This window comes from Dipodomys merriami, unplaced genomic scaffold (genome assembly GCF_024711535.1).
Source record: "Dipodomys merriami isolate MVZ:Mamm:240054 unplaced genomic scaffold, mDipMer1.0.p SCAF_63, whole genome shotgun sequence".
In the NCBI taxonomy this organism is placed as follows: domain Eukaryota; kingdom Metazoa; phylum Chordata; class Mammalia; order Rodentia; family Heteromyidae; genus Dipodomys; species Dipodomys merriami.
The window spans coordinates 7,620,320-7,644,718 of NW_027206213.1; the positions used below are offsets into that span (position 1 = coordinate 7,620,320).

At 37.9% G+C, this 24,399-nt stretch overlaps 1 protein-coding gene across 5 annotated transcripts in view; it reads right to left on the reverse strand.

The window, feature by feature from the left end:
• Positions 1 to 24,399, reverse strand: part of LOC138815270 (SANT and BTB domain regulator of class switch recombination) — a 62,734-nt gene that overhangs the window by 30,077 nt on the left and 8,258 nt on the right. For 3 of the 5 annotated variants that reach the window (XM_070004569.1, XM_070004572.1, XM_070004571.1), the window contains exons 5-12: positions 21,816 to 21,909; positions 18,214 to 18,452; positions 16,069 to 16,127; positions 15,518 to 15,678; positions 11,705 to 11,791; positions 11,495 to 11,605; positions 5,363 to 5,486; positions 1,044 to 1,196 (exon numbers count right to left, since the gene is read on the reverse strand). In XM_070004569.1, coding sequence (XP_069860670.1) covers positions 1,044 to 1,196; positions 5,363 to 5,486; positions 11,495 to 11,605; positions 11,705 to 11,791; positions 15,518 to 15,678; positions 16,069 to 16,127; positions 18,214 to 18,452; positions 21,816 to 21,909 — 1,028 coding nt within the window. The remainder of the gene's footprint in view (positions 1 to 1,043; positions 1,197 to 5,362; positions 5,487 to 11,494; positions 11,606 to 11,704; positions 11,792 to 15,517; positions 15,679 to 16,068; positions 16,128 to 18,213; positions 18,453 to 21,815; positions 21,910 to 24,399) is intronic. The other 2 variants (XM_070004574.1, XM_070004573.1) reach the window with 2 other exon arrangements.

Sequence of the window (24,399 nt, forward strand, 5' to 3'; positions counted from 1 at the left end):
ATGAGCTTTAGATTCCTTTCATCCATTTATGAAATTTAATTATATAACATTTTCAAACACTTAAGTAATCAAGGAATCTAACTGATAGCAGTACTCACATACTGTATGCAAGGATGTTCATAGAACATTGTAATACAACAACCTAAACGTTCATCAACAGGAGAAATGGTGAAATAATTGTGATATATGTACAACTTGGACTTTTAATCAGCAATTAGATAAAATGGTACAGACAGATAACTAGGAATGTTTTTGTGTGAAAAACACAAATTATAGAACATCAGATTAATATAATCCAGTAAACAACAAAAACACCCTATAGATAGTTTGTGTCTAAAATCTATTTATTAAAATGTTTGAAAGGAAACTGTTACTTCTAGTTGTGTAAGGAGATGGAGATTAGGGAATGATACAGAGGGATTTCAATTTCTTCTATATGATTTGATTTGATTGATTATGCCAGTCCTGGGGCTTAAACTCAGGGCGTGGACCCTGTTCCTCAGCTTTTTCACTCAAGGCTAGTGCTCTACCATTTGAGCTACTGCTTCACTTCTAGCTTTTTGGTGGTTAATTGAACACAAGAGTCTCATTGGACTTTCCTGCCTGGACTGGCTTTAAACTGGGATTCTCAGATTTCAGCCGTCTAAGTAGTCAGGACCTGGGTTATTTTATTTTTTGCTGTATTGTTTTAAGTCTTTGTTTTCTGTTTAAAATCTTTTCTACTTGAATACATTACTTTGTACTTTAAAAACTATTAAAAACTAATTCTAGGTGGCAGTGGCTCATGCTTGTAATCCTAGCTACTCAGGAACCTAAGACTAGGAGGATAGCAGTTTGAAGCCACCCAGGAAGGAAAGTCTGAGAGATTCCATTTCTAATTAACCAGCAAAAAACTGGATTAGAAGCATGGCTCAAAGTGTCAGCTGTAAGCAAGAAAGCCAAGGCAGAGTGTGAAGCCCAGAGTTTAAGTCCTGGCACTGTATATGATTTACATTAAAGTTAGGGAGTGCTGTAACTAAAACAGAGACATATCTAAAATTTACCTTTGTGAGCTGAGTGGGATCAAATCGAAGAACCTTTTGGTTACAACAGGGATAAAATCCAGTACCAACAGTGCTTGGTGAGCTTGCTGTGGTAGGATAAATCACCATTTCAGAGTGATATTGACAATGTGAATATTCAATGCAGAGGAAAGCCTGAAAATACATAACATCAATGATTATACAACAAAATTATCCATTTCAAAAGTACCATAAAAAAGACTACATATTGTATGTCTTGTTTATATAAAATGTACAGAAATAAGTTATGGTATTGAGGTGGACGTAGTGAAAGAAACTGAGCACAAAAATCTTTCTTGGGTGATTGCTATTTTCTAAAATCAGACGATGGTAATTGTTCCCAACTATAGAAGTTAAACAAAAACCACTGAATTGTAAATTTATAGCAAATGAATTTTATTACATGAATTATACCTCAATAAAAGGCAAAGCAGGGAGCAGTGGCTCAAACCTGTAATCCAAACTACTTGGGAGACAGAAATTGGGGAAATGAAGCCAGGCACAGGTTGCTGTAATCCTAGCCACTCAGGAGGCTGAGATCTGAGGATCACAGTTCAAAGCCAGCCCAGGCAGGAAAGTCTGTGAGACTCTTATCTCCAGTTAAAGCAGCCCAGGCAGGAAAGTCTGTGAGACTCTTATCTCCAATTAACTACCAGAAAACTGAAAGTGGTACCGTGGCTTAAGTGGTAGCGCACTCGCCTTGAGCTGAAAAGCTCAGGGACAACACTCAGGCCCAGAGTTCAAGCCCCACAACTGACTAAATAAATAAGTAAATAAATAAATAAAGGAAATGCAGTTTGAGGTCAACCAAGGCAAAAAGTTTGTGAGATTCTATCTCAACCAATTTCTGGGTATGGTGGTATGAGACATATACCTGTTATTCCAGCAATGGGGGTGGGGGGGGAGCACAAATAGAAGGATCAAAGGCCATTGTAGGCATAAACTGAGATGCTGTCTCAAGAAAACAAAAACAAATAAACACAACAAAAAGGGCTTCTTGAGTGGCTTAAACTGGTAGAGCATCTGCCTAGCAAGTGTGAATACATTCTACCACCATGAAGAAAATAAAGAAAAAGGCAAAACAAACTACTAAATTCAGATGAATAAAACATATTGATAGGGCTGGGAAAGTGGCTTCGTGGTAGAGTGCTTGTGTAGCACTCATGAAGCCCTGAGTTCGATTCCTCAGTACCAAATAAATAGAAAAGGCCTGAAGAGGCACTGTGGCCCAAGTGGTAGAGTGCTAGTCTTGAACAAAAGAAACTCAGGGACAGTGCCCAGGACTTGAGTTCAAGCCCTAGGACTGGTTAAAAAAAAACAAAAAACATTTTGATAGGCATCCAATTGTATTTTTATTCTTTTTAATATTGTGGAAAGTTTATTTGCTTTCACTCCTTTTGTCTTCTATCATGACACACTGACAGTAGTTTTTGTTTCTGATCAGAGAGAAGACATTTTGGAATAGACAGTCTGATTCTACTATTTTATAGAGAAAAAAGATTAAGTCTTGGGCTGGGAAGTTAGCTCAGTGATAAGAGTGCTTGCCTCACATGTATGAGGCCCTGGATTCAATTTCTCAGCATCACATAAGAAGAAAAAGCCGGAAGTGGTGATGTGGCTAAAGTGGTAGAGCACTAGCCTTGAGCTGAAGAGCTGAGGGACAGTGCCCAGGCCCAGAGTTCAGCCCCCCCCCTTTTCTTTGTTGGTCATGAGGCTCGAACTCTGGGCCTGGGCACTGTCCCTCAGCTCTTCAGCTCAAGGCTAGCGCTCTACCACTTGAGTCACAGCACCACTTCTGGCTTTTTCTGCTTATGTGGTGCTGAGGAATTGAACCCAGGGCCTCATGCATGCAAAGGCAGCACTCTTCCACTGAGCCACCTTCCCAGCCCCCCCCCCCTACTTTTTTTTCAGTTGAACTCAGGGCCTGGGCACTGTCCCTGAGATTCTTTGTATTCAAGGCTAATGCCCTACCACTTGAGCCACAGTGGCACTCCCAAGATTAAGTCTTAAAAACAAAATCCAAGTGCAAAATTTTCAGTAGTCTTCCTGTCTCCAGTGTACCACAGAAAAATATTCACAGCTGTTAAGAAGCCAGTAACTCCAAAGTTTTTCCCCTAAGTTGTCTGTATTTACTAATAAGGATGCAGTATATTTCTGAAAGTATACCACATTCCTATAAAATAAGAGAGCGAAAAGGAATAATGGTCAATGTCTTTCAGAGTCTCAAGCTTTATATAACCATTGGCTGGTTATATATTCAATCCATTGGGCAGTTGATTTCCCACCATTTCCTAAATTCTAAAGTTCAACTCCTAATCAAAAAAAGCTACCTCTGTGTTTTCCCCTTCTTTTCTGAAAATTCAACAGAGGCATCCAATTTTATAACTAGAAAAATCATCTAAAAATTTTACAGTGAAAGCTATACACTGGTGGTTTATATCTGTAATCTTACTACTTTGGAGGTCAAGATCTGAGAATCCCAGTTTTGAAGTGAACTCCCAGCAGAAACTCTGAAAGACTTATCTCCAATTCACAAGCAGAAAGCCAGAGCGAAAGTGGGACTCAAGCGGTAGAGTGCATCTTGAGCAAAAAAGCCAACAGAGCATGAGGCCCTGAATTCAAGCCTAGTACCAGCACACACACACACACACGCACACACACACACACACACACACACACACACACACACACACACACACTTTCCATTGAAATATGAAATAAAATTTTGTCTCACTTGATTGTTCCATGATGTTTTAAGGTAAATAGCTTCCTTATTAATGGAAACTATGGCTTAACTTTAAGTCACAGAGAATAAAACTTACCATGTCTTAATTATAAAAAAAATTACAAAAAATTTAATAGGTTCCAAATATGTATATAAATTCATAAGGAACTTGAAGACAAAAAACAATTAGATTAACAACAAGCCTGACGATATCAAGTATCAGTAAGATATGGAGTAGTTAGAACTCTTTTTTTGTTTTGTCAATCATGAGGCTTGAACTCAGGGCCTCAGGACTGTCCCTCAGCTCTTTTGTTTAAGCCTAGCACTCTACTACTTTGTGAGCCACAGCTCCACTTTAGGTTTCTTGTGGTTAATTGGAGATAAGAGTCTCATAGACTTTCCTGATTGGGCTGGCTTTGAACTGTGATCCTCAGATCTTAGCCCCCTGAGTAGCTAGAATTATATGTGGGAGCCACCAGTGGCTGGCTTGAATTCTCTCATTTAGTTTTATGAATGTAAAGGCTTAGGAACTTTGGAAAACTGCTAGGCATGGTAAATGATAAACTTACATTTAATATTATTAGCTCACTCTGTACAGTATTTTCACAATAAAAACATTTAAAAAATGAAAAAAAAATATTATTAGCTCAGTAATCCTACTTCTATGTAATTATCCCAGGAAAAATTTTAAAAAATTATGTGTAATACTGTTTTGTAGAATGGGAACTTATTTGTACAACTACTTAAAGATAATAATACAAATGTTAATAAAAATTATATGTAGAAAATTCTAGATTTATTTAATTTTTTATTAGGAATAACTGTGACTCTATAAAAAGCTACAGGTCTCTTCAAATCACAAGATTCCTTGTACTTTTATTATTATCAACTTCATTTATAAATATTAAATGAACATGGGAAATAGCTCAGTGGTAGAGCCAAAAAGGTAACCAATTACCAACCTTATTTGCAAAGGTGCTTCTGAATTGCTGTTGAAATTGTATAGGACAGTGAGAAAATGGCTGGAAATAAAGGCTTTGGGATTCTGTATTTTACTTTCATTGAAAGATTGATTTGATCATTTAAAATCAGTTTTTTTCTTCTAAAAAGCCAGCAAGAATTGTTCAACAATGTGAATAAGAAGTGTAAGAAGCATGGCAAGAGAAATGAAGTAGGATGTGAGCAATGTTTAATAGCTCCACTGCTTTTACTGCTAGTTTCTTTCACAGATGTTAGATACTATCTAAACACAATCCAATAATATTAACTGAAAACAGAATACACAAAGAGACACTATATTTACTTATTTTTTGTGTGCTGGTACTGGGGCTTGAATTCAGGGCCTCAAGCTCTCATTTACCTTCTTTTGCTCAAGGCTGATGCTCTATCACTTGAGCCACAGCTCTACCTCTGACTTTTTGGTGATTAATTGGAGATGAGTCTCATGAGCTTTCCTGTCCAGGCTGGCTTCAAACCTCAGTTCTGAGTAGCTAGGATTATAGGTGTGAGCAACTGGTACCCAGCTTGAATCTTACTCTTAATGTTTACAGCATAAAATATTGAAATATAACCTCACCTGACAACATCTCGAGCAGGTTAGCCAGTTGATCGTTCCCCATAAGCGCCAATAGACATCTCTCCAAGATTTTAATTCTTCAAAAAGACTATTCAAATATTCATGAACATCCCAAGTTTTATCTCTGAGGAAAGAGACTCAAATTATTTTACAAGAAAGCATTGTTTCAAACAAATGTTTTTTAACTTTATGGCTTATTTCTAAGAATATTCTTCAGATGACTTTATGGTTTATTTCTAAGAATATTCTTCAGATGATGGATTTGAATGGGCCACTCCAAAGGAAAATGTATTTTATAGACAACAGAAGATAGCATGAAAGACAAAAAAAATTATTTTGCTAGGTTAACATATTATTAATTGAACCTAGTTCAAACAAGCCAATAGTTGGAACTTAAGGTATCTGTTGTTAAGTGGAACATCATTTTAATTACATTCAAGATATGATGTTAATTACCTGTGATTTGATTTGAACATTTCATGAATATGTTGGTTCCTTACATTCTTTTCAAATAGCATTTTCTAGTGATTAGAAAATATATAAACATAAAGGCTTAGTAATATATTTTAAAATTAAGCATAACAAAGGCTTTCTTTTTTCTTTTTTTTGGGGTCGGTCATGGGGCTTGAACTCTGGGCTTGGGTGCTGTCCCTCAGCTCAAGGCTGAGCACTCTACCGCTTGAGCCACAGCGCCACTTCCGGCTTTTTTCTTTTTGCTTATGTGGTGCTGAGGAATCGAACCCAGGGCTTCAGGCATGCAAGGCAACTCTACCACTGAGTCACCTTCACAGTCCCACCACTTCCGGTTTTTGAGTGGTTTATTGGAGATAAGAGTCTCACTGACTTTCCTGCCCCGGCTGGCTTTGAACCAAGATCCTCAGATCTCAGCCTCCTGAGTAGCTAGGATTACAGGCGTGAGTCACCAGCACCTGGCTAACAGAGGCTTAAAACTACATTTGTTGTTGTTGTTATTATTATTATTTTGTTTTTGTGGTACTGAGGAATCAAACCCAGGGCTTATGTATGCTAGTCAAGCACTCTACCATAAGCCATGTACCCAACCTGTTTTTAATTTTGTTTTTTGTTTTGCAGATCCTGGGTCTTGAAGTCAGGGCTGGGTTCTGTACTTGAGCCTCTCTGTGCTCAAGGCCACAGAGCCACCTCCGGCCTTTGCTGTTTACGTGGTACTGAGGAATTGAACACAAGGCTTCATGCATGCTAGGCAAGCACTCTACCACTAAGCCTCATTCCCAGCCTGGTTTGTTTTTTTTTTGGTCTGTTGTGGGGTTTGAACTCTAGGCCTGGGCGTTGTCACTCAGCTCTTCAGCTCAAGGCAAGCACTCTACTTACTTGAGCCATAGCGCCACTTGCAGTTTTCTGGTGGTTTACTGGAGATAAGAGTCTCATATACTTTTCTGCCTGGGATGACTTTGAACCATGATCCTCAGATCTCAGCCTCCTGAGTAACTAGGAATACAGGCATGAGCCACCAATGCTTGGCTACCATTTTTAGTTTTTTTTTTTTTTTGTCAGTTGTGGGGCCTGAACTCTGGGCCTGGGCGCTGTCCCTCAGCTCTTCAGCTCAAGGCTAGAGCTCACTACTTGAGCCACAGCTCCACTACTGGCTTTTTCTGCTTATGTGGTGCTGAGGAATCGAACCCAGGGCCTCATGCATGCAAGGCAAGCACTCTACCACTGAGCCACCTTCCCAGCCCCCATTTTTAGTTTTTTTGAGACAAGGTCTCACTATATAGTGCTAGTTAGCCTTGAACTTGAGATATAACTGCCTCAGCCTCCCGAGTGCTGTTATTATAGGCATATGCCAACACATATAGATTCTTTTTAATTCTCTCTAATCTTTCCTTACTTTTTCCATTTAGTTCAAGTAAAGTACCATCATCTTATTACAAATTATAGATACATTGGTCTTAAAATTCCTTAAAGACATATATATGTGTTATATTTGTGTGTGTGTGTGTGTGTGTGTGTGTGTGTGTGTGTGTGTGTGTGTGTGTGTGTGTGTGTGTGTGTGTGTGTATAAGCTGATAACTTGTAGAAAAATATTTAGGGGCTGGCTTAGTTGTAGACTGCTTGCCTAGCATGCATGAAGCCCTGGGTTTGATTCCTCAGTACCATATAAACAGGGAAAGCTGGAAGTGGTGCTGTGGCTCATGGAAGAGCGCTAGACTTGAGCACAGAGAGGCTCAGGGAGAGTGCCCAGGCCCTGAGTTCAAGCTCCAGGACTGCCAAAAAAAAATTAGAATAAAACAACCAAACTGGGCATTGAAGTTAATATCAATTACTTATAATTATACTTTTTGGGGCTGGGAAGGTGGTTCAGTGGTAGAGCGCTTGCCTTTCATGCATGAGGCCCTGGGTTTGATTCCCCAGCACCACATAAGCAAAAAGAAAAAAAGCCAGAAGTGGCGCTGTGGCTCAAGTGGTAGAGCGCTAGCCTTGAGCTGAAGAGCTGAGGGACAGCGCCCAGGCCCAGAGTTCAGGCCCCATGACCGGACCCCCCCCGCAAAAAAAAATTATAATTATACTTTTCATACTGTTATTAATAGCTATTGCTATCAGAATGGAAATAATTTTTAAAGGCAAAATAAATCTCAATACAAGAAACTTGTAGGATTTCAGATGCTTCTAATAACTAATGAAGAGTTCCTGACTATATTTCTGACTGAAATTCTACACCGAGAGAAAATGAAATATTTTAAATTGTCCATGGGAACTAAGGTTAAATATTGCCTTATATTTCTATTTTAGTGTTTAAAATATAAAATGTTGTTTAGATTTTTTTTTTGTCAGTCGTGGGGCCTGAGCTCTGGGCTTGGGCTCTGTCTCTCAGCTCTTCAGCTCAAGGATAGTTTTACCACTTGAGCCACAGCACCACTTCCGTTTTTGTTTTTGTTTTTTCTACTTATGTGGTGCTGATGAATTGAACCCAGTGTCTCATGTATGGGAGGCAAGCACTCTACCATTGAGCCACCTTTCCAGCCCCATAGATTTTTTTCAATAAACAGGATATGTTAAATGTTTAAAATCTTTTTGTATGTGCCAGTACACGAGCTTGAACTTGAGGCCCGTGTGCTGTCCCTGAACTCTTTTGTTCAAGGCTAGAACTCTACCACTTGAACTACACTTCCACTTCCAGCTTTTTGTGGCTAATTGGAGGTAAGAATCTCATGGACTTTTCTGCTTGGGCTGACTTTGAACTGTGATATTCAGATCTCAGCCTCCTGAGTAGCTAGGATTACAGCTTGAGCCACCAGTTCCTGGCTAATTAAAACATTTTTTAACACAGAAAATGCACATACAGTGGGCATTGGTGGCTCACATCTGTAATCTTAGCTAATCAGGAGCCTGAGCTCTGAGGATCAGGTTTTGAGGCCAGCTCCGGCAGGAAAGTCCATGGGACTCTTATCTCCAATTAATCACAAAAAGTTGAAAGTAGAGGTTTGTTCAAGAGGTAGAACACCAGCTTTGAGGGACAGTGCCCAGGCTCTGAGTTCAAGTCCCAGTCCTAGTGTGTACATGAATAAATATGAACACACACACACACACACACACACACACACACACACACACACACACACACACACACACACACACAAGAGAACACAAATAGAAAATTAAAGCCATCCATAATACTATCACTCAAAGATAAAAAAAATCATAGTTGTAACTTTTGTAAACACATTTCCAGGTTCATTTTATGTCTAATTTTCTCAATTTAAAAATTATTAGCCAGGCGCCAGTGGCTCACACCTGTAATCCTAGCTACTCAGGAGGCTGAGATCTGAGGATCAGGGTTCAAAGCCAGCCTGGGCAGGAAAATCTGTGAGACACTCATCTCCAATAAACCACTAGAAAACCAGAAGTGGTGCTGTGACTGAAGCAGTAGAGTGCTTGCCTTGAGCTGAAGAACGCAGGGACAACGCCCAAGCCCTGAGTTCAATCCCCAAGACAGACAATGAATAAGTAAATAAATAAGTAAATAAATAAATAACTTTCTAACTACTGCAACAGAGAGAAACATCAGAACTTACAGATAGAGGTATTTGAATAGCGTCCAAGAGGCACAAAAGATACGAGAGAGACTTGAAAAGTGGGACTACATCAAAATAAAAAATTTCTGCACAGCTAAGGATATAGTTACTAAACGAGGAAGACAGCCAACGAATTGGGAAAAGATCTTTGCCAGCAATATATACATCAGACAAGGGCCTAATGTCCAATATATACAAGGAGTTCAAGAAACTAACCCCTCCCAAACCTAGTAAACTAATCACTAAGTGGGCAAGGGAGAAGGGAGCTAGGATAGACTTCTCAGAAGAAGAGGTAAGAATGGCAACAACAACAACAAAAAACAAACCAAAAAACACATGAGGAAATGCTCATCATCCTTAGCTATAAAAGAAATGCAAATCATGACAGCTCAGATTTCATCTTACCTCAGTAAGATTGGGCAACACTGTGAATTAGAACAACAAATGGTGGGGAAGTGGAGAAAAAGGAACCCTACTACACTAATGGTGGGAATGTAAACTAGTATACTCTGGACAGCAGTCTAGAGGTGCCTCAAAAAACTAAACACAGACCTTCCCTACGACCCAGCCATACCACTCCTGGGCACCTATCCTGAACATCAAGAGCCAGGAAATAGCTGGGTGCTGGTGGCTCACGCCTGTATTCCTAGCTACTCAGGAGGCTGAGATCTGAGGATTGTGGTTCAAAGCCAGCCTGGGCAGGAAAGTCCGTGAGACTCTTATCTCCAATTAACCACCAGAAAACTGAAAGTGGTGTTGTGGCTCAAAGTGGTAGAGTGCTATAGCCTTGAGCAAAAAAGCTCAGCACAGTACCTAGGCCCTGAGTTCAAGCCCCATAACTGGCAAAAAAAGAAAAATATGTGTGTGTGTGTGTGTGTGTGTGTGTGTGTGTGTGTGTGTGTTTCTGCTTTCCTAAGGCATTATGTCAAATTACTATACCACTCCTTCAACTTAGAATAGGAACTTGTATTGAACATAAATGGGAATGTGTTGCTAATCCAGTATGTATTAATGGAGTACTGACAATGTGCAAAGATTATGGAAATTTCAGTTTTATAAGTTTCCTTACTTAACCCAAACTCATCTGAAAGTAAATTTGATTCTTGTGTAAAATGCAATATAACATTTATATAAACAACTAAAATACATTAGTAAAAAGAAAGAATTTTGCTGGGCGCCAGTGGCTCACAAGTGTAATCCTAAGTACTCAGGAGGCTGAGATCTTGAGGATCACGGTTCAAAGCCAGCCCAGACAGAAAGATATGAAAGACTCATCTCCAATAAACCTCTAGAAAATTTGAAGTGGTGCTATGGCTCAAGAGGTAGAGCCCTCACCTTGAGATGAAGAATGCAAAAACAGTGCCCAAGCCCAGAGTTCAAGCCCAATGATGAACAAAAAAAAGAATTTTAATGACATTGTCCAGAATTAGTAGACAAGAATTCAAATCATCTTGAAGTTTAAAACCATTATAAAATTCACCTAACAAAATGTAGCATTTGTTTTGAAAGAAAAGGTACTATCTTAGCCAGGTTCTTGTGGCTCATGCACTTAATCCTCACTACTCAGGAGGCTGAAACCTGGAGAATCACAGAAGCCGGCCAGGACAGAAGAGTCCATGAAACTGTATCTCTACTTAGTTAGCAAAATGTCAGACTGGAGTCATGACTCAAGTGGTAGAGTTCCAGTTATGAACAAAAATACCTGAGGGTTAGTGGCGCTGTAGCTCAAGTGGTAGAGCGCTCGCCTTGAGCTGAAGAGCTGAGGGACAGCGCCCAGGCCCAGAGTTCAAGCCCCACAACCGACAAAAAAAAAAAAAAAAAAGAAAAAAAAATACCTGAGGGCACTGGAGTTCAAGGCTGAGTACCAACACAAGCAGAAGAGCATGTATGGATGCTTATACATACATACACATACACACTCACACAGATGCTATCTTGCTCCAAATAAAGTACGTTATAGGTTGGCCATGGGAGCTTAAGGTAGGTAGATTTTGAACTCAAGGCAAGTCTGAGATACATAATGAGGTTCTGTCTCAAAAACAAACAAAAAGTAGTTTATGCTTGTATAAGTACATTATACCTTATATGAATATAGACAATATTTCCATGTCGATCCACATTGATTTTTCCAGGAACACAAGAAATTCTTCTTTCTGTTTCTTTTGTTAAAAGTTTCTTACACAAACAGCACCTATAATATGAAGACAATGCAAAATTATTCAAGGAACAAAATAATATAATAAATTGAAGAGTTTGCATGGTATAGCATACCAAAGGAAAAACACATTACCTATATAATGTTGCTGCATTACCCCGAGAGTCTGAGTTGAAGTATTCAGGATCAAACAATCTCTCAATCTTCTTACAAAAAAGTTTACTATCAACAACAAATGACCAACAAATTAGTTTCCTACATTTAGTTTATTAAAGTTATTTTACATTGATAAAAACAAACATTGACCTACATATGCATGTATATAATAAGAATAATAAGTACTTAAAGGAGGCTCTTCTTGGGAGTTTAATATATATATATTATATATACCAATAACTAGGTGTATATATATATTAATCTATATACCTAGTACATAGATTTATGTATATATAATACTTATGTAACATATGTATTATATATTATATCTTATATGATATATAACATATAAATATATATTAAATAAATATATATGTAGATATATTAAATATATACTAAGTATATATACTTATTTTTCTATGTAAATAAACTGACCAATGAAAACTCCTTGATTAAGAACATATGTTTACCAGGAAAGAAGGATGATGGATATCTACCTCTCCTTTAGTCTTTCTTACTGGAATATTCAAGATTAGAGGTTTAGAGAATTCTAACAAGTCTACTAATAATTAGGTATATAATCTTTTAGAAATTTGCTTTCTGTAAATCTTGTTTTCCCACCTATGAAATATAGCTAATAATTCCAAATTCATACAGTTTAGAAGGTTATATGGATGTCTGTAAATAGTGCTAGACTTAATATTAAGAATTAAATGTGATTATTTTTAAACAGAATATAACTGAACTTAAAGTATTCAAAATATGTCATTAGTCAGGTAGGCAGCAGTGACTCATACTTATAATCCCAGCTACTCAGGAGGCTGAGATCTGAGGATTATGGTTTGAAGCTAGCCGGTACAGGAAAGTCTGTGAGACTTATTTCCAATTAACCACCAGCAGGCTAGAAGTAGAGCTGTGGCTCAAGTGGTAGAGACCTAGCCTTGAGCACAAAAGCTCAGGGATAGCACCCAGGCCCTGAGCTCAAGCACCAGGACCAGCACAAAACAAAACAAAGCAAAACAAAACAAAACAAAAAAGAATGACATGAATTCCAATGTATGTTCTGCCTGTCTCCATTTTCCCTCAAAGGCCAAATCTAGATTTAGGACTCCATTTCTACTTTTAACTATTTAGCTCTTGGATAATTCTGTGTTGCCTTATCCTGGATAATCCTCTGCATTATCCATTTCTTCTTGAAAGATCATCCTGATCATAATACAGTATATACCGTCTTTAAATAGTATCTTCTCACCAGCCTATCCTTAATAAGTGCTGCTCAATGTTTTAGCAATCATTTAGAGTAAAGTATCTGGGAAAAATGTTTCTAAATCCAATTGGCCATATTTCTGTCACCATCTTATTTATGTGTGTGTATGTGTGTATGTGTGCTGGTTAGATAGAAAAGTTTCATGTACTTTCCTACTAGGGCTGGCTTTGAACCAGATCTTAACCTCCTAAGAAGCTAGGATTACAGGAGTGAACCACCAGCACCAGCCTCTGTCTTAACAGAGCAGCATTCCACATATTAGGTAACTTAATCCATTTCTCCTTTAGAACCTTTGTTTTTGAATTCCTTTCTTAGTCACTGGTTCCTTCTCTAGCTGGTTCTCTACTTGAACCTTAAGTTTAGGTAGCTTTCATTAATATTTTCTTCATAACAACTAGAAAATAAAATAAATAAGAATATAATTTCTGGGCTGGGAATGTGGCTTAAAGGTGGAGTGCATGTCTGGCATGCACAAAGCCCTGGGTTTGATACTTTAGTACATAAACAGTAAAAGTATATAAACAGAAAAAGGCTGGAAGTGGTACAGTGGCTCACGTGGTAGAGCATTAGCCTTGAGCAAAAGAAGCTCAGGAACAGTGCCCAGGCCCTAAGTTCAAGCCCTAGGACTGGTAAAAGAAAAGAAGATAAATATAATAGTACACATATATACATACAGACAAGATAGAAAGGTAGACAGACACACACACACATACACACACATTCACACAAGCAACTCTAGGAGTAAGTTTAGTTAAAAAGGGAAATTTCTCTTCACCCCAAACAGTAAGCTATTGCTAAAACAAAGATGACCCAAATAATTTAGCTCATGAACTGAATCATTATTTTTAAAAGGTTAAATATTTTAAAACTGATCGAAAGGTTTAATATTAACTCTAAGTACCAACAGGTTTATGTGATAATGAGAGAAAATAGACACAACCAGTATAAAATTTACATAGCAAGGTAAACAACCTATCATACTCAAACAGCTGTTTTGAAAAAAGGGGCAAAGTTGGAAAATTTGGATTACTAGACACAGGAAATTATTTAGGGTTACTGTAAGTAAGATTGGGTGCTACTGACTTAAGAATAGGCAAAACAACAACAACAAAAAAATGGGGGACTCAGAAATAGACCTCACACATAGAAACTTGAGTGTAGCAAAGGCAAATTTTATGGGGAAAACATAGTCTTTGGAAAAAAATGCATCTTTATTCCCTATTTCATATCACACAAAAAATGCATTTAGGGAGAAGAGAAAAACAGAGAAGGGTATGTTCAAGGAGGCAAATATTTCTAGAACAGGACCCTTAAAGTACTATATTCTCTTGCTAAGAATCTCATGTAGTTCCATTCAATCTCATCTACTCTCAAATTTTGATTTTAAGCCCTACTTTCTGACTTAAAATCCAGATTAAAATGCCAACTAGCTACCAACCAGCCCTTCTGGATGTCCAGAAGGTATATTATTATCCTCAACAAAACCCATATCTACCTCTTGATTTTCCTCATCCTAATCCTTTCTCCTATAATCTTTCTTTTTCTATCAATGGTACTACCTAGAATCCATTTAATTGCTCAAGTTAAAAATTTAATTGTCCTGAAATTCTATTTCCACATTATCCCATACCCTATCCAAATCCTTTCCTTTCTTACCAGACTACTACATTGGCCCTCTAAAAGGTCTTCTTGCATAGCAATCAGAATGATCTCTTGGAAACAAATCAGGTCATGTTGCTCCTTGCTTCCAGTCATACCTAGCTACAGCCCAAATAGCTCCTAAGCAATAGGATTATTGCTGACCTCATCCATACCACTTTTCCCTTTTATACTATAGCCTGTCGAATAATTTTAAAACATAATTAATGACTATCATATATTCATTTTACAAAGTAATTGCTAATTTTTGTCATGAGCAAGCATTGACTCTTCATTTAAAAGAAATATATTTCTGGGCTGGGAAGTTGGCTCAGTGGTAGAGTGCTTGCCTTGCATGCATGAGGCCCTGGGTTCAATTCCTCAGCACCACATAAGCAGAAAAAACAGGAGGGGGTGCTGTGGCTCAAGTGTTAGAGCACTAGCCTTGAGCTGAAGAGCTGAGGGACAACGCCCAGGCCCAGAGTTCAGGCCCCACGACTGGCAAAAAGAAAAAAGAAAAGAAAAGAAAAGAAATATATTTCTATACATATTCTAAAATAACTTCAAGCTGGGCACCGGTGGCTCACGCCTGTAATCCTAGCTACTCAGGAGGCTGAGATCTGAGGATTGTGGTTCAAAGCTAGCCCGGGCAGGAAAGTCCATGAGACTCTTATCTCTAATAAACCACAAGAAAACTGGAAGTGGCGCTGTAGCTCAAGTGGTAGAGTGCTTGCCTTGAGCTGAAGAGCTGAGGGACAGCACCCAAAGCCCAGAGTTTAAGCCCCACAACCCACCAAAAATAAATAAATAACTTCACTAAAATTTAAATAGAAATACATTTCTTTTAATAATAACCTTAATTTTAAAAATTAAATTTAAAGCATTACCTCCTAAACTTATCTTTTTTGTCTTTTAATTCATCAATTTCACTGTGTGTAAACAGATCGGCTATACGTGTAAGAAGATTTGCGTTAATACAGTTCATGTTGCATGGGGTAGCTACTATGGCATTCATATTTTTGTGGCAATACTGAATACACTGCTCAACCTAAAAAAAAAACAGAATAGAAAACAAATGTTAAAAACTGGAGCACAATGGATAGCATAGCAATAACTTTCAAACATAAAATTCTAAAAGCATAATCCATGCATTTTTAGTCACTAAATTAATTTTACATTTTATGTTAATCTACCCTGTTAAACCACAGTAGCTATTCCTTCAGTATTAGTTACTTCTTTTATAGGTTTAATTTATAAAAGATACTCAGTAGTCTTAATGCTATTCCAAAAGAAGGAAGTGCTTCTAACACAAGCAATTTTTGTAATGAAATTACACTTTTAAATTAACTTTCAGGAAGATGCCTTAGAGTTTTCTAGACATTTGAAGAAAAGAGAGCCTAAGTGAGTAAAAGTTTGTATTTTAAAAATTAATACTTACTAATGAATCCATTTTCAAAAACTCTGAAGAAATAAGAATTGAAATGACATTTCCTGGCTCTACAAAAGAAAAAGAGTTAAATTTCCTTTTAATTTATAGCTCAATCTCAGAACAGGATCCTTCTTACCTTAAAAGAGGATGTTCCTTTAACAAGAACAATTTAATATAACATGTTTTATATAGCATATATATGTACATATATACACACACACAAAAGAAAGAAAATTCAGTTAAGTAATGAGATATGTAGAAAATGCATAAAAATTTTGCTCTGGAATTAGATTATTAAGTTCAAAGACTCAAGCTGAGGATATGACAAAGAAAAGTAACAGAGAGAAAATTTTAAAAATGATTAGTGAGAATATTAATGGGGTTATTTCTAAAGGGGGTTCAAAGTCAGGTCCAGTGGCTCATGTCTGTAATCACAGCTACTTATGAAGTGGAGATGGAAAGGACTGTGGTTCAATGCCATGACAGGCAAGTTAGCAAGACTCCATCTTATATGTGGTGGTCCATGCATGTGATCCAAGCTATGTAGGTAGCATAGGTAGGAGGATTAAGATCTGAGACCTACCTGGGTAAAACTATGATAGCCTTCCTAAAAAACAATTAAAGCTGGGCTGGGAATATGGCTTAGTGGTAGAGTGCTTGCCTAGCATACATGAAGCCCTGGGTTCTACTCCTTGTACCATATAAACAGAAAAAGTCAGAAGTGGTGCTGTGGCTCAAATGCTAGAGTAGTAGCCTTGAGGAAAAGAAGCTCAGGGACAATGCCCAGGCCCTGAGTTCAAGCCCCAGGACTGGTAAAAAAAATAACTAAAGGAAAATAGGACTAGGAGCATGGCTTAAGTGCTAGAGAGTTTCCCTCTCAAGCGCAGGGCCCTGAATTCAAGCACCAATTCCACCAATAAACAAATAGATAAATAAATAAGCCTCAAGTGCTTGTTATGAAAAAATGCTTAATTTGGAAAGATTCTGCAGCCAGCAACAATGCTCATGCCTGTAATCCCAGCTACTGGAGAAACAGAGATCAGGGGGTTGGCAGTTTGAGGGTAGCAAATACTGTCAGTTATTTTCTAAGCCATTAACTCATTTTTAAAGAAAATATATGCATTTCCTCAAGATAAGCAAGATACAATGGTATGTACTAGGAAATGCAAGCCCCCTTCAGGGTGGAAATATAATATGGTTAGTAATCTTTATGCTTCATCGACACATTTTTAGGTAAACCTACACTTTTTATTTTCTTCTTTTTTTTTCTTTTGTGCCAGTTCTGGGGCTTGAACTCAGGGCCTGGGCTCAGACCCTGAGCTCTTTTTGCTCAAGGCTAGCACTCTACCTCTTCAGCCTAAGCTCCACTTCCAGCTTTTTTAATAGTTCCCCTCTGGTTGTGGGCCTGAACTCTGGGCTTGGGCGCTGTCCCTCAGCTCTTCAGCTCAAGGTTAGTGCTCTACCACTTGAGCCACAGTGCCACTTCCGGCTTTTTTCTTTTTGCTTATGTGGTGCTGAGGAATTGAACCCAGGGCCTCATGCATGCAAGGCAAACACTCTACAACTGAGCCATCTTCCCAGCCCCTTCAATTGTTAATTGGAGATAAAAGTCTCACAAATTTTCCTACCCAGGCTGGCTTCAAACTGAGATCCTCGGATCTCAGCTTCCTGAGTAGTTAGGATTATATGCACGAACCACCAGCCACCAGCTTTTTTCTTCCTTTTTAACTATGAGTACGTGGTGTTGAAGAATACACTGTATAGTTTAGAATCCTACCTTGATTTGGGCTAAAGCTACAACAGTCTTGTTCACTATTGTTTTTGAACTATTTAAACAAAATGTAACACAGTAAAACAAATAAATTATATGCTAGTATTATTATGGAAGTTGTTTGGGCCTTGTGGACCCTCTAAAATAGTCTCCAAGACCTCAGCAGTCCACATGTTAAGAACTGATATGTTAAGAATTGCTGAACTAGAGACATATTTTTTGTCACAAATTTACTATAGTATCTATATTTCTAAAATAAATGAGATCCCAATTTCCTGAGTATAAATACTAGTATTCAAACGATTTTCTACATTTCACTTTTGCCCTGATATAATTATTAAGTGACACAAATTGCACTACAAAATAAACAGATTATCTTTTACCTAAATTGGGTATTTCACAATCTTTATTCTCCTTAGTGTTCCTTTTAACATATTTTATCAACCAGTTGAAAATATGAACGTCACAATGAACTGAAATGTCCACCTCTTCCCAGCGCTGGGCATCCATAGACAAATATTCGGCAAAGTACTTCATTTCTGATATCAAAAGATCTCGTGGGCAAATAAAATCTTCTTTCAAGTCTTTTGCTTCATCACATACATGGATCACCATGTTTGGCCTTCATAAGAAATGTTACATAGAAATGAAATTATTAGTGTTTTAGAAGATGAGCCAAGAATATTGACATTTAGTGGAAGTAAGAGAATAGAATGTTTTTGAAGATTTATGACAATAAATCAGTTTTATAGGATTCTGACATTCAGAATTTCTCAAATGTCTTGCCACCTTGTATCTTAGATTACTAATTTTATTGTTGCATAATTTACCTAGCTTAAAATTTTATTTATTTTGAAGTTATATATTATATATGAAGTTTACTAAAGTAACACCAATTAAGTAATTTTAATTCTTGTGAGGGACATAAAAAAGTACTTTTTAATGGTTATAAGCATGAGGGAATAATTAAATACTAAAAATTATATGCTGTTAAAGAAAGAAAAATAGCTAAAATTGTTAGTTGAAAAATCAAATTAAAAATTAGCACGGCTTACTTAGGTGTTTTTTTGTTTGTTTTGCCCATCATGGGACCTGAACTCTGGGCCTGGGCGCTGTCCCTCAGCTCTTCAGCTCAAGGCTAGCACTCGACCACTTAAGCCACAGCACCACTTCTAGTTTTTTCTGCTTCTGTGGTGCTGAGGAATCGAACCTAGGGCCTCATGCATGCAAGGCAAGCACTCTACCACTGAGCCACCTTCCTAGGTGTTTTTATCATCAAGAAAGTTTGTCAAGATTTATTATAAATATAGATAAAAGGATCCTTAAGACTATAATGTGCTGGGTGCCGGTGGCTCACGCCTGTAATCCTAGCTATTCAGGAGGCTGAGACCTGAGGATCAAGGTTCAAAGCCAGCTCAAGCAGGAAAGTCCATGAAACTCATCTCCAATAAACCACCAGAAAACGGGAAGTGGCGCTGTAGCTCAAGTGGTAGATCATTAGCCTTGAGCTGAAATGTTGAGGGACAGTGCTCAGTCTCAGAGTTCAAGCCCCATGACTGACAAAAAAAAAAAAAAAGACTATAATGTGCTTATTTACATATTTTAAAGTAATATAGGACTGAGGCATGGCTCAAGTGGTAGATTTCCAGCTCTGAGCAAGAAAGCCCAGTGAAAAGGGTGACACTGGTTGAGAGGCATTAGTCACATAAATTGAGATGCCCAATTAAAACTCTTTTGTACAACTATTTAGAAATAATTAAAAGGTTAAAAATAAAAATAATTTTTAAACATAACAAATTAAGCTTAAAAAAAAAGTGAAAAAGCTCAGTGAGGGTGTACTTAAGTTCAAGCCTCGGTTCAGGTGCAAACACACAAAAAGAATACAGTTTAGCTAATGCATCAGATATTTTAATTCAACAAAAATAAGATTTTCTTTAAAAATTATACACTGCTTGAATTTATTTTGACAATTACATCAGTTTGATACCCCTCTGCTATTACATCATTATTAAAAAAAAAAAAACATAGGGCTGGGAAGGTGGCTCAGTGGTAGAGCGCTTGCCTTGCATGCTCGAGGCCCTGGGTTCGATTCCTCAGCACCACATAAGCAAAAAGAAAAAAGCCGGAAGTGGCGCTGTGGCTCATAGTGGTAGAGCGCTAGCCTTGAGCTGAAGAGCTGAGGGACAGCGCCCAGGCCCAGAGTTCAGGCCCCACAACCGGAAATCAAAAAAAATAAAAAATAATAAAAAAAAAAGAAAGAATAAAAAAAAACATAGGGAGGAGAAACACTGTGCTACAATATTAATTCAGAACACAAAATTTTAGTATCAAATTGGGCTACCAGAAAAAAGGATTATAGTTACTGCTCTGCCAAAGTCAAATAACTTTTTGTATTTTTTGAGACAGGGTCTCACTATGCAGCCTAGGCGGCCCTAGAATTCCCGATCCTCTTGCCTCTGGCCTTCAACTCTTGATCCTCTTGTTTCTGCCTCCTGAGTGTTGAAATTCTGAGTATAAACCATTACACCTGGTGAAATCAAGTAACTTTTCTTCATGAATTGTTCTTTCAAAGAATTGTGATCATTATGTAAACAGATATTAACTGCTATTATGAAGCATAATGTATTAGTGGTTTTGGATCATATATAAAACACTAGATAATTCTGGTTAAGAAAAAAAAAAGGGGGGGCGTGGCAGCTAGGTGCCCATGAGGCTGAGGGCTCAGGATCAAGGTTCAGCAACAGCCCAGGTAGACAAATTCTCCAGATGTTTATCTCTAATTAACTTGTAAGCCCTAAGTTCAAGCCTCCAAGTATCTGGCAAAACATTTTTAAAAGATAAATTTGGAAGCTGGGTGCCAGTGGCTTACACCTGTAATCCTAGCTACTCAGGAGGCTGAAATCTGAGGATTATGATTCAAAGCCAGCCCAGGCAGAAAAGTTTGTGAGACTATTATCTCCAATTAACCAACAGACAGCCAGATATGGAATAGTGGTTCAAGTGGTACAGTGTTAGCCTTGAGCTAAAAAAGCTCAGGGACAGTACCCAGGCCCCGATTTCAAGTCCCAAGACAGGCACACACACACATACACAGGCATGCACACACACTTGCACACACATGCAAAAAAAAAAGTGAATTTTGATCAGGTGCAATGGTGCATGCCTGGATTCTCAGCTACTCTGGAGGCTGGCCTGGGAAGAAGATCTCAAGTTTAAGGATCTAAGTTGCCAGCTGGAGAAAAGTAAAAAAGAGGTGGGATATTAGCTCAGTAGTAGATGGCTTGCCTAGTATGCACTGGTATCTAGTACCAAACACACCAACAGAATCACAAATAGAATTTCACATACACACATACATATACATACACACAAGCACATAAAGGTGAATTCTGTCACATGTATTATATATACTAACAAAACTTACAAAAAGTTATCAAAACTGAAGATTTTAGGGATGACAAAATATTTTGTCTTGATTTAAGTGATAGTTTTATATGATAAACATATTTATCAAAACATGAACTGGACACTATACATGCAGTTTATTCCATACAAAATACCAAAACTTTCAATGTACTGAAAGATATTCTCAGTTTTAAATGTTTGTATAATAAGTAATTATATAGTTCTAGAATATATGTCTGATTTGATTAATGACATTGGAGAATAATGCCATAGAAAGTTTGGTTTGGATATGAAAATTCATTTCCAAAGTGTTATGTGAAAAACACTTAAGTTAACAACATTATTTCTAATTTTACAAATATGAAAATGAATTTTTTAAATGGAAAATTTTTTATCATCTAATTTATAAAAAATTCTACCAAGTAATACATTCTAGGTGCTAAGCAATTGCATATAGCTCAACATATGAACTGATTTCAATTGTTTTAACAATTTTGTAAATTATGATAACTGATACATATAATCACCAATAATATATCTTATAATTTAAATCTTATCTAGCAAACAACCAGCCTCCTACCCTTCAGATTCTTCAGTCTTTTCTCCACCATTACGAGTAGTACAATTTTCACTTTCTGAAGAACAATTCCTTGTGGAAGCTATACTATGTCTTCCTTAAATACAGAAACAGACACATACAAAAAAAAGGAGGGGGGGTTGTTAGTGTTTCTAATGGCCTTTTACTTACTAAATGGTAATATTGTAAATGCATTGTTTCTAGAAACAAGCTAAAAGGTGGTGTTTGTCAGATGGTTAATACTAAAGATACATGGAGAAAACAGTACAAAAAAGATCACAAATTGCTGATGTTATACTGAGAATTTAAAAAAGACATTGTGGCATGTCCAAATATGGGTTAGATGGCCCCAAATCAACATCACAGTTTTCTCCTTTGTTATTTTGTTTTTGGCACTAGTACAGGGGCTTAAACTCAGTGCCACATGCTCTTTCCTGACTTTTTTTTGCTCAAGGCTGGTGCTCTACCACTCAAGTCAAACCTCTACTTCTTATTTCTTGGTGGTTAATTGGAGATAAGAATCTCATAACTTTTCTGCCCCAGATGACTTCCAACTGTGATCCTCAAATCTCAGCCTCTTAAGTGGCTATAATTATAGGCCTGAGCCTAGTGCCTGGCAAGTTTTCTCCTCTTGACGCAAAAATTATAACAGTACTATTGCTACTGAGACAAATCAATATAATTCCTTCCTTCCTTCCTTCCTTCCCTTCTTCCTTTCCTTTCCTTCCTCACTCCCCCCCCCTCTTTCCTTTTCTTTCTTCTCTCTTTCTTTCTCTCTTTCTTTTTTTGGGTCCGGTCATGGAGCCTGAACTCTGGGCCTACGAGCTGTCCCTCAGCTCTTCAGCTCAAGGCTAGCACTCTACCACATGAGCCACAGTGCCACTTTCAGCTTTTTTCTTTTTGCTTATGTGGTGCTGAGGAATCAAACCCAGGGCCTCAGGCATGCAAGGCAAGTGCTCTATCACTGAGCCACCTTCCCAGCCCCTCTTTCTCTCTTTCTTAAGCCAGTCTTAGTGCTTGAATTCATGGCCTGTGCACTGTCCCTGAGCTTCTTTTGTTCAAGGCTAGCAATCTACCACTTCAGCCACAGTGCCACTTCGGCTTTTTCTGTTCATGTGGTATTAAGGAATCAAATCCAGGGCTTCATGCATGCTAGGAAAGCACTGTACCACTAAGTCACATTCCCAGCCCCTACTCTGAGAATTCCTAAATCCAGTTATTTACAATGTAATTGCAGAAAACATCTCTTTTAGCTGGTCACTGTGCCACTTGACTCAACTAGAAAGTAGGTCACTTGGTAGAATACTTGCCCATCAAGTACAAGGTCTTTAGTTCACAGCATAGTACTATGAAAAAAAAAGTAGCTGCAGAGAAGATCATGTGGTAGAAAAGCATGATTCTCTCATTTAAAAATAAAAAAAGTAAGTTGGGCACTAGTGGCTCACACCTGTAATCCTAGCTGCTCAGGAGGCTGAGATTTGAGGATGATAGTTCCAAGCCAGCCTGGGCAGGAAAGTCCATGAGACTATTACCTTCAATCAATCACAGAAAAAGCCAGAAGTGGTGCTGTGATAGAGTGTTAACTTTGAGCAAATAGGAGCTCAAGGACAGCACCCAAGCCCAAAGTTCCAGTTCCAGGACTGGCTAAATAAACAAGCAAATAAATAAAGTAAGCCAGTTCTGATGGTTCATGCTTGTAATCCTACTCAGGAGGCTGAAATCTGAAGATCACAGTTCAAAGCCAGCCCTGACAGGAAAGTCTGTGAGACTCATCTCCAATTAACCACCAGAAAACTGGAAGTGGAGCTGTGGCTCAAGTGGTAAAGTGCTATCTTTGAGCTAAAGAGCTGAGGGACAGAGCCCAGGCCCAGAGTTCAAATCCCATGACCAACCCCCCCCCCCAAATTTTTTTTCAAGGACAGCGCCCAGGCTGAGTTCAAGCCTCACAACTGACAAAAAAAAAAAAGTAAATAAAAAAATTAAAAAGTATAAAGTCTAGGTCAAAATCCTTTACAGAGGTAGGGAACATCTGGCCTGGAGGCTGTTTAAAGCTCCACAAATCACTTGACATATGATTAAACAGATACTTGTAATTTTCATAGGCTGCCCATGGCTGTCTGCTTGTATTAATAATTTTGTATGGCACCTGAATCATGTCATAAATACCCAATGGCTTCTAGAAGAAAAAGGCTCCCCACTGCTGCTTTAAAATTAAGTCAATGGGGGCTGGGAAGGTGGCTCAGTGGTAGAGTGCTTGCCTTGCATGCATGAGGCCCTGGGTTCGATTCCTCAGCACCAGAAAAAAGCCAGAAGTGGTGCTGTGGCTCAAGTGGTAGAGCGCTAGCCTTGAGCTGAAGAGCTGAGGGACAGTGTCCAGGATTCAGGCCCCACGACTGGACCCCCCCAAAAAAATTAAGTCAATGAACATCCATAGAAAATAATAATAATATAAGAAATAACTAAGCTACACTGAAGCAGAAAATTTTTGACATAGTTAATATCTTATTTAGAAAACTATTTTAGCTATTATTAACATTTAAAGTTTTACAAAATAGCAAAGATAATTTGGGAACATATAAATATAGAT